The following is a 10,093-nucleotide window of genomic DNA, read 5'->3' as shown; positions in this document are numbered from 1 at the left end:
CCAAAATTAAATCCCCTTGATTTTATGTATTAGAGTAATTTATCATTTAATTATTATTATTTTTTTAAAATCCCAAACTAACCTCATTAAAAAAAATCTATAATAATGTCATCTTCAAGTCCAAATAAACCCACAAGGCCTTTGTGGATGAATTGAGACAAAAATTAAAGATTTAGCAAATCGAAGTGGATGAAAGACGAATGGAGATGAAAAGGTAGGATACTAAGGGCACGGAACGAACAGCACACGGATAAATGAAGACATGGATGAACAGATGACAGAGGGGAGATGAGAAAAGGTGACGCGGGCGATGCGGTGCCAACAAGGCAGCCACCCTAGAAACTGGTCACGGATGGCGAGATGGTCGAACGGCGAAGAATGTGTTATAACAGTAATAATAATAATAATAATAATATATTCGTATTTGATAATTGGATTTTTGTAATTTTTTTTGTTTTATGGATTTTACTGGTGTTTAGTTTATTGGTGTTTGGTTTCGTTTTGTATAGTTTTGCTGTTCCCACCGAGTGCCCCTCAGGTTGGTGCCCATCGCAACCTCCTCCTTTTCGCCCTTTCTTTCTGTCAATTCTTCGCTCTCTCGCTCGCTTGGTCGCTCGGTTGCTCGCTTGTTGTGAGTCTGTGTTGGTGTGTTAGTGCACTTGTGGTTGCGAGGGGCCGTGGGATTTGAGCCACCGAGAGGGCAAAGCTTATGGCCTTCAGTGAGTTGTAGTCGATTCCGCCGTGCTGTAACTTCCCGCCCATGGAGGCTCTTCAATCCGTGGCCACGGCGGGGGAGTCGCTAGGCTCTCCCCCGCTCCCGCCCGATACCTCCGCGTGGCCCGAATTGGTGGAGGAGCAGGTGTTTTTTGTGAAGAAAGTGTTGCCGACCTGGGGTATGCAGGAGGTTGAAATGGCGAATGGGATAGGGGATGCGGAGGGGATGGAGATGGAGATGGATATGAAGCAGGGCGAGGGGATGGAGTCGGCAGTGGCGTGCGAGGCGGTGGAGTTCGAAGACCTGTTTGCGAATCCGATTGAGCAGGGTTCCAATCTGGAATTTAGGGTTTCTAGGGTTTCTGTAGGGGGGAGCGAGGTGATGGACCTGGGCGGGGTGGTGTGTGAAGGTGGAGAGGGGGAGATTGGGATTGGGAATGAGGTTTCTGAGGTGTATGCGGTGGAATGTGGAGAGAATCTGGTGAAGGAAGAATTGAGTGAGATAGAGGTGAAGGTTGAACCGCCTGCGATCGATGTCAAGGAGGTGAAAAACGAGATAGGATCTTCCGAGGGTGCAAGCGAGGAGATTAAGTTAGAGGAGGAAATCGACTCTTCGGTGATAATGAACCGTCTGGAATTGCAGACTAAGTTGGTGAACTCTCACGTTGAAGAACTGAAACGTATTGCGATACTTCAGTACCGTCTCACCGGGATTAATCCCTTGGCTCAAGAGCTGGTGCGAATATTTTCCTCGGCCCTCTTCCTGTTAATCCTTTGCCCAGCTGTTACCCTTGCCGAGACCTAAGTTCGTTCTCATTATGGCGAGCATCATTCTCTAGTTCATGCAGCAGGGTAGTTTGTGTGTGAAACCTAACGGACGCTTTCGGGTGTGATAAGACGGTTATTGACTAATTGTCGCTCATAGTGCCCCACATATCGTGACAATTTGGATGCATGCGTGAAGTGTTATTGAAACTCTCTATCTACATTACTACTCTTGTTTTTTTTCTATACGTAAATTTAACGTGAGCAATCGGTTAGAGGACAAGCACTACATTGAACCTTTTCGTGTACAGATGACGGCTTACGTAGTATACGACGAAACTTCGGATAGGTTGTTCTTGTATTGAGTGATTGGTAAAACCCCCAACACTTGTATTAAAGCTTTGGGTCGTATTCTGTAGGTCAGGGAGTATATGGTAGGTCTTTTCTCAATTCCTTACGACTTCCAACAATGTTGGAAACGGAGTGTGTGTTGCGTCAAACCTGAAAAACGCATGTCTGCTTGCAGTATCTCTTAATTCTGTGAAGTTTTTTTTTTGTGTTGCCACTCGCTGTCGTCTGCATTGTCTCGTTATTCTCACAGATTTTTAGCGCTACGTAGCGTACAAACAAACAATCTCTAAACTACTTATCATTTGTTCTGCAGGCCTCTACAGTTCTTGGAACCGAAGAGGGTATGTTTTTCTGACTTCCTTGGTTATATCTGTCAACATTTAGGTAGGAGGTAGAGGTAGAGGCAGTGCGGTTGTGAATATCAGTGACAGTTTCAGTGGCAATATCATATGATATAGTCGCGTTTATCGTCTTTGTCCTTGTAGACGAACTCGTTATTGATCTATCAGCTTTTATCAGCTTATTAGCCTGGCTAAGTAAGCGTCTATCATTTTCCCAGGTTGGAGAACTGGACTTGGACTCTCATCAGAGACTTTAAGATACTTGCATGCCGTTTTTGCTGTCAAAGACACTCTTACGAAAAAAGAGGCCTGTGATGTCGGTATCGTTTCCGGTGCTACACTATCTCAGGTGACCTCAAACCTCGCTGTTTCTGTGGACCGTTCCTTTCCCGCTTTAGTTTCTATGTATAGATCGTTATGAATTATGAAGTTGTTTTGTATCAGTCTCTAATGCTCTGATTTTGGTCATTAGTCCGAGAAAATTATTTGAGTAAGACTATAGTGAAGGTGATACTAGTCGCAAATATTTGTGTCTGTAATCATCATCACGGGGGGGGGGGGGGTATTGGCCGCAATCAACAACGGTGCCTTCTGCATTTGCAAATGTGGATTTGTCTACGTACCATGTGCATCAAAACATATTGCGTTGGAGGAACTGATCACTATACTAAAAGCGTCTTTAAGTTAATCGGCCTTCCATATTTTCTCTGTGAGTATTGATTATAAATGGGATTTTTTGTATTTCTTTAGGTTCGAGAGTTTTTTTCTACACAAAGGTCACGGGTGCGAGCTTTAGTTCAACAATATACTGATGAGGCGGAAGCTCGCTCAGTGGAAATTGGAGAGGAACGATCAAATCATACTCCTGATTTTCCTATTGAAAATGATATTGGTTTTACAAATTTGACTGATCTGGATTCTGTAGAATTATTGTTGGTAACTATGCGACAAGAAAAGCGCTTTTCACAACAAGAACAGCTTCTTCTGATCATTTTACGAACAGAACCAGGGCTTATTCTTAGAAGGTATGTTTTGATCTTGTAAGACTACTTCCATTGTGTTGCATTTTATATTTTTGTGGTATTTTTTTTCCTAATTTCATTCTCTATAGAACTCTTTTCGAGATCTATGTTTATTGTAATATTGGAGGATCAAGAATGGGACTTGACAGTGCGACTCTATGTTCTCATGCTTCGCTACGAATTCAACATGCATAGTAGAATTTATCTTAAATTACATTCGTTGATTTGTTGCATTTATGCAACATTCATCGGCAGATTCTTGGAAAAAGGGGGACTTAAGGTTCTTTGTGCGTGGTTGATCAATGCTGCCGCCGGTGAACAGACCAGTGTGCTGCGACAATTGCTAAATGTACTGGTCAAGACCTATGGCTCTATTTTGATGTGGTCAGTTGGATATATATTTTTATGTAGTGTGACTGAAGTGTGTTTGAAAGGTTAACGATGAATGAACCGAATTTTAATTTTCAATTTTGATTTGCTAGTGATTTTGGTAGTTTGTCCTCACACCATTATTGTGTTTGAGAGTTATGATGATTCTGCATTGTTCATACTCTTAGTTAGTTCTTGAGTTTATTATCAAAGTTTAAGATTGTACGACGATTTTACAGGTTTTATCTCATCTACCCATGAGCTGTGCTATCCCACTCCAAGTGTCTGCATTGTTACAGCCTGTCAACAAACTCCGTTTCTATTTTGTACAAGGCAAGTGGTTTGTTTGTGGAATGCCTTCCAAGATTTGTTAGTGCTCACGCATCATGACCAATAAGTTCTGGAGTCTCAAATTATTATTATTATTATTATTATTATTATTTGTGTTTTCTTCCTCTATGCTATGTATGCTAGGTCCACTCGTACAGATCTTTTACGTGTTCACAAAATTCTGAGTGTGTCGATCTGAAATTGCTTTTGGTATCAGATGTTGCAAATCATGCTCGCATCCTCATGTCAAAATGGAGCAAGCTCTTTATGAATAAGGTCGAGAATGGGCTAGCGGACTCTGCAGGGCTGGGATCCACCGAGAGAGGTACTTAATTGTCATTTTGTTTGAAATTTCCCTAAACCACGCCGCTTTGTATATTGTGCTATGTCTCATCTCTCTTTTGTGATACCAGAAAAAGCGGATGCGCTGCGGAGAGTGAAGAAAAGAGTCAGGTATATGAAGTACCGAAGGCTTTGAAATTGTATTTATTTGGTTGTGTTAATGTTGTCAAGTTGAATCTTGTGACAATGTTCGTTGTAAATGTATATTTTCCTTTTTGTGCCCATGTTTTGCAATGTGCTGCATTATTCTAGTATCCTATTCGTCGGTTATTGAACAAGTGTATTTTATATTCTATTTGCTTGCAGAGATGCTGGAGCGACTATGAAATCGGTTGAAGGAGGTGCTGGGAAGAACAATGCAGGTTTGCACCGTTACTTATGGTTGACCATTTTGATTCCTATTAGTGTTTGATTGACTAGTTGAAGTTGCGACGCCAGTACTTGGAAGACCTATTTTTAAAGCCTGTAACAATTTATCTTCTTTATTACAGCGGAGTTGGTGAAGAGTCAGTTGGATCTGGCACAAGTTTCAGTAAAAGCACATTCATCAGGGGAAGGGAAGTTCTCATCTGGACTGACTCATGGTGCCGCAAGGTCAGCAGGCGGAAAGATTTTGAATTCAAAGCTTAATATGAAGCCAAAGAATGTGGTTAAAGAAGTACTGAATTACAATACCTCAATGATGAAAGCATTATCAGGAATGCAAAGCAATATTAAGAAAAGTGTGCCACGCAAGGAAACCCTGCAGCCCCAAAATGCAATGAAACCATGCGTTTCGAACACCTCAGTTGCGGATGAGATTGCTGTAAATCAAGCTCCTGGTGTGAGTTATCAGGCCCTTTTTTGTTTATTTCTCTCGCCTTTCAATTTTCTGATTGAGACCCATAATGGTTCTCATCATGTCTAGTAAAGTTAGCAATCCAGGAGAACACTTTCTGTGCTTGAAAATGTCCATGAAGAATTGTAGAGTTCAAGTTATGAAAATTAGAGCATTTTTTTCTAATGAATTTATTTTGAGGGAGATTACGAGGTCTTTAGCCTTTGGAATGTAATATCGTCTCTCGGAGGGTCAGCAATGAATTTTCAGGAGTGCCTTTACCCGTAGTTGTAAGATGGATATCAGTTCTCAGTATTTAATGCTTCATTGATTATGTCGTAATGGACAGGTTTTAGACTACTAAAATTACGAAGATGATATTATTCTAGATACGTCTTTATGTTCTACATGATGATTTAACGGTTAAGATACTTGTTTGAACATCTGGTACTGGTTACCATTTTAATTTCCTATCGTCGTCTGTAGGGCGAAGCACAGATTCCTATATCTGGTTCTTCTTCCAGCTCCCAGTCCAACTCCTCGCAGGTCACGAAGGCCAGGTACTTGTTCTTTCTTGTTTCGTGTTCGTCTCTTTCAAGTATCCTGTAAGTTGTCCGTTGCAGGTTGTTGGCGAGTATCTAAAGTTTGTGCTAGAAATGGCCAATGCCTCAATACATACAAACGATTCTTTTGTTTTCTTTTTTTCTCAACGCCTTGGTCAATGATGTATTTCCACCCATTCTGTAATGGATATTGCAAAGTTGAAAGTGCGTACCAGCACCTGGAGTTTCACGTTTTTCTTTGACTTAGTCATGATCAATCGCTCTACAGAGTAACATCCATGACTGATGAAGACCCCAAGACCGCTGCCAAAGCGGCAATTGTGACAAGCAATGTAAGAGGCTTCAGTAACATCCCAGTCTCTGAAACTGCGAACATTGCAACACCAGTGTCGAGGAGACGTCCTCTAGCTGATCGTATCCATCTATGTTTCCTCCATATTTTTCGTTGAGCATGACAGTTGTATTCTTTAATCTTTTACCACAATGCCCGGAATACGTTCTTAATTTACTTTTTATTAAGTCATTTTTGAATCAGATGTTTTGATATCTTAGTTATGAGGCTATTATATGCGGCTACCATCGTTTACCGGTTTCGAGTTTCTTGCTTTCATGTTTGTTGGTCTTCATCAGTACGTACAAGAAATGTCTTACCTTAACTAGCTTCATCAGAGCAAAAAGAGAGGCGAAAGGTTCTACCTGTAGATGATTCTGGAAATGGAAATCGTTGGAGGGAGTCTACTACAAGACGTCCTGTTATAGAAGTAGGCAAAACTTCTCGCCCTCTTTCTGCCGATGAGATTCGTAAAGCCAAATTGCGTGCCCGTATAATGCAACAACCATCATCTGGTTTTAGTGGGAACAAGCAGCTAAACGCTCCAGATCAAATTGGCAGTCGAGGCAAACCCAAACCTGTCGGTGATGGCTGGTCGCTAGACAGATACGCCAGTATGCAAGTTATGGATGGAAGTGGTAAATCTTCACAGATTTGTAGTGGAGTGTCGCTGGTGCGACCAACGTCATTTAATGCTGACACTGCCTCTGCTCCCAGACTTATTCTGGATGATAAGACCTTCGATGAGCTTTTGACTGAACAAGCTCGTGAAAATGATGCTCGTAAGCTTGAACATACCAGCTGTACACAGAAAAAACGAAACCATGTGGACAGTCTTGAGGAAGGAATTGAAGTTACTGGTAATTATCAGGAGATCAATCTTCCAGAGGGCGGCTCTGACCCGTGTGTGTGCACATATTCTGAGATGGCTAACAAGGTTGACTCAGGAGATCAACCTACGTCTATTACCGTGGATAGAGAACCTCGGTCTCCTTCAATCGTTGATGCTCTACGTGGAGATTCAGTGGACCTAGTATCTGATGTAGTCGAAGATTTTGATGTCAGAAGTGATTCGGTCAAGACATCACCAGAGGATCTCACTACAGATGTTGCAGCAGAGGGTTTGTTGGAGGCTACTCCAATGGAAACTAATCTTCGTCCAGCTTCAGCTTCTGAAGTTGTGAATGCCAAAAGCGTTGAACCACGTGTCCTTCCTTGGGTTGTCCCACCAGGTTTGTGTTTTGCAGTAGTTAAATTGAAGCATTTCAATCATTCGACCTTAAATTGGTAACTACATCTGCATGGATCTATATATGCCAATTTAAACTTAAGATTTTTGCAATTTTGTAGAAGCTGCAGATGGACGTGGTCGAGGCCTATGATGATTTATGCATGTGTTGAAGGCCTTCACGTAATGGTAGACATGAAATAAAGGATTTGGTTTGTGTGCAGTTTTGAACTTGAATCCCACATGGGGCGTTGTGGCTGGAGATACTAGTAAAGAGCAAGGGGTCCAGGCTGCGCGTGTGAAACGAGAAGAAGAAGTGGTCTATTCCGATTTGCTTTTTGTACCTGACAATCCTAGAGATCTTTGGGATGAAGAACCAGTTTATGACGACACTTTGACACCAGAAATACCAGTCGAGGTTTCGGAGATCTCCTCGAGTAAACCAAGTTCTCCGAATAATGCTGTTGCTGTTAAAGATGCAGGCTCTAATCCCTTGACAGATGGCACTGCATCTGCTGGTGAAATTTCTGGTGGTCCGTCCATAGCAAATACAAATACGTTCGCTGCAGCACAGCAGCTCGGGGATGCAGCTTCCGGTCATGATCCCAATTTACTTGCGCTGCTTCTAAGCAACCCAGCCCTGGTTTCACAGCTAGCCTTACAGCAGAAAGAAGGGGGCAGTTTGGCTGGTCTCAGTGCCTTACTGGGGCTGGGAAAAATGGAAGACCTAGCTCGCTCGGCAGATCCTACTCATGCGGGTGGAGTTTTGAGTCACCCAACGAATATCAGCAATGTAAGTCTGGTGTTGCAGTTACCTGGCACGGAATAGGTTGTGGGCTGCTTGTTTTACATCTATACCCTGCATCGATTTCTGCTTTGCTAGTAGGGAAGGAGTCTACAACACACTTAACTTTGTTGGGGCTGGAGCTGAGTTCTGAAGTCTTGTCTTCATTTGGAGTTTTTGGAAGTGTGGCTCTGTTACGATTGATGTCGGCTTGTCTAAGCATTTTTTATTTTATTTAACCTGACTCTAGTGGATTTGTTATAATTGTACATGATTCATACTCGAGTCTCCTGACGCTTATGTGAAGCTAATAGAGGATTAGTAAGTAAACTGAGTGCTGTACTCTTGACAGGTTTGAATTAATGATTGCTGGAGTTCTTAGCTAAATATTCAAGTTAACTAACCTTTTGGAGTCTCTAGTAGGAATGATTTCTTCTCCTTATCTGCCTTCAAGTTTTGGACTACGGTGCAATGTGGTTAATTATTAGCTATTTAGAGTTCTATATTTTCTTATCACGATATGCAAATGATTTCGAGTTTTCTTTTCCATTTTTTTTTCGTGACTTTCATGACTGCCATGCGTTTTTCTTTTGGCACTTTTTAAGCCCAGCAAAATGTATCCAAAATACGTAGATTGTCATCACCTTCGTATTGGTGTCTTTAACTATCGACATACATTCCATTTGCCTAAGTTGCCCAGACCTCTCCTGTGTCATGTTTAAGTTGGATTAAATGGTGATTTGGTGAGGTTGTAAATCAAAGAACGACTTTCCTGGGAGGACTTGTTTTTTTCTCCTTTATTTCTGCTTTTTTATTTATTTATGTTTGTTTATTATTTTGTAAGCCGTATGCAGGACTCGGTGACGGTTGACTGCGCAAAGAACACGTGGCTCACCTAAGAGAGTTGGTGGTTTGCATGTGTTTATTTGCAGTTATTAGGTGTGCCTCAGCTTCAAGACCAGGTTCCTGCAATGACCGATTTTAAAGGTTGCCAGCCGCTGTCAACGTCTGGTGTTGTTTCTTTTCCCGAGACCAACTCAGAGCCTGTGAGAACCGCAGAGGATAAGCTTGGAGCAGTGGTTACAGTCCCCAATTGGGAAGTGCCTTCCTGGGCCCAGCCCTCTCCACCTCCTGCGCCTATGATTGGATTGATTCCACATTCTCAAGGAAGCAGCAACGTGCCTCTGCCTCATATCGGTAGTGTGCCGCAGGATTTCTCATCTCTGGGACCTCCGTCAGCATCGACAGCTTATAATGGTAGCTTTCAAAAGTTGCCAAATGTTCCTTATACATGGGCCCCGTCAAACACTCAAGTTATGCACACTACTGCTAATCAGTTTGATTCTTCTGTAGGGAGAGGGAGAGTGCCAGTTCTGAGTCATATTGTGAATGGAGCCTCTGGGATGCCTAATGTTGTTAATGACGCAACCGTGTCATCCGGTGTGCAACCTCCTGTCTTCGGCCAGGTTGCACAATTTAACTCCGTGGGCTGGCCTCCTCATGGAAGCCGTCCTTCCACCGTTGTCCATCGTAATGTGTCATCCCATCCCGTAAACTCATCCATTCGAGGAAATGTAAGTAGCTGGACTCCTCATTCAAGTACCACTCACGGCTACCCTGATGTACACCGGCGACTACCGGAGCCTCCTCCTCTGTGGGGCAGGAATCCAATGCCTGCCACTCAATCCGTCCCCGCTCCTCCTCCACCTTATTCCTCTCACCCCAGTAGTAATCAGTACTGGCAACAGCAAGACCCATCCTTTAGACCCCCTCCTTCCTCGCACCCTGCTCACTACACTAGACCGCACCATCCGCCTGCTTGGCACCAAAATGGTTCCAATTATGGTCCCAACCGGTGAAAGATCTATTATTTTTGGTAGTGTGCCCACTCTTCCTGTATCTTTGTGAAGCCTCCCATCACGTTTTGTAGAGCACGTAGACCTTTTTTCCCACCTATTAGCAAATTCTCTCTCTCTCTCTCCCACTCTCTCGTGAGTGCTAATGAGGCTCTGATTGAAGGCAAGGATAGTGTTTTCTTCTTTTTTACCATTTTAAGGACCAGAGTATTCTCGCCCCCTTTTGTACATTGAGCACATTTAGATTTTAACTAAGACCCGGACGGACCAAATTGCCCAA

The 10,093-nt window shown here is 42.8% G+C and overlaps 1 protein-coding gene across 1 annotated transcript; it reads left to right on the top strand.

Annotated features, from left to right (window-relative positions):
- Positions 1 to 524: 524 nt before the first annotated feature.
- LOC112284703 (uncharacterized) lies at positions 525 to 10,093 on the top strand. Its single transcript, XM_024524803.3, has 15 exons — positions 525 to 1,450; positions 2,144 to 2,171; positions 2,390 to 2,520; positions 2,922 to 3,196; positions 3,449 to 3,542; positions 3,802 to 3,895; positions 4,110 to 4,217; positions 4,306 to 4,345; positions 4,541 to 4,596; positions 4,726 to 5,057; positions 5,538 to 5,611; positions 5,883 to 6,028; positions 6,284 to 7,177; positions 7,398 to 7,966; positions 8,890 to 10,093. The coding sequence occupies exons 1-15, from the start codon at positions 761 to 763 to the stop codon at positions 9,814 to 9,816; spliced, it is 4,458 nt and encodes a 1,485-aa protein (XP_024380571.1). The 5' UTR covers positions 525 to 760; the 3' UTR covers positions 9,817 to 10,093.

The sequence above is a fragment of the Physcomitrium patens genome, chromosome 7 (assembly GCF_059467195.1).
Source record: "Physcomitrium patens ecotype Gransden chromosome 7, ASM5946719v1, whole genome shotgun sequence".
Lineage (NCBI taxonomy): Eukaryota > Viridiplantae > Streptophyta > Bryopsida > Funariales > Funariaceae > Physcomitrium > Physcomitrium patens.
Note: the sequence above shows the minus strand (reverse complement) of the source record. Positions and strands in the feature narration are given on the sequence as shown.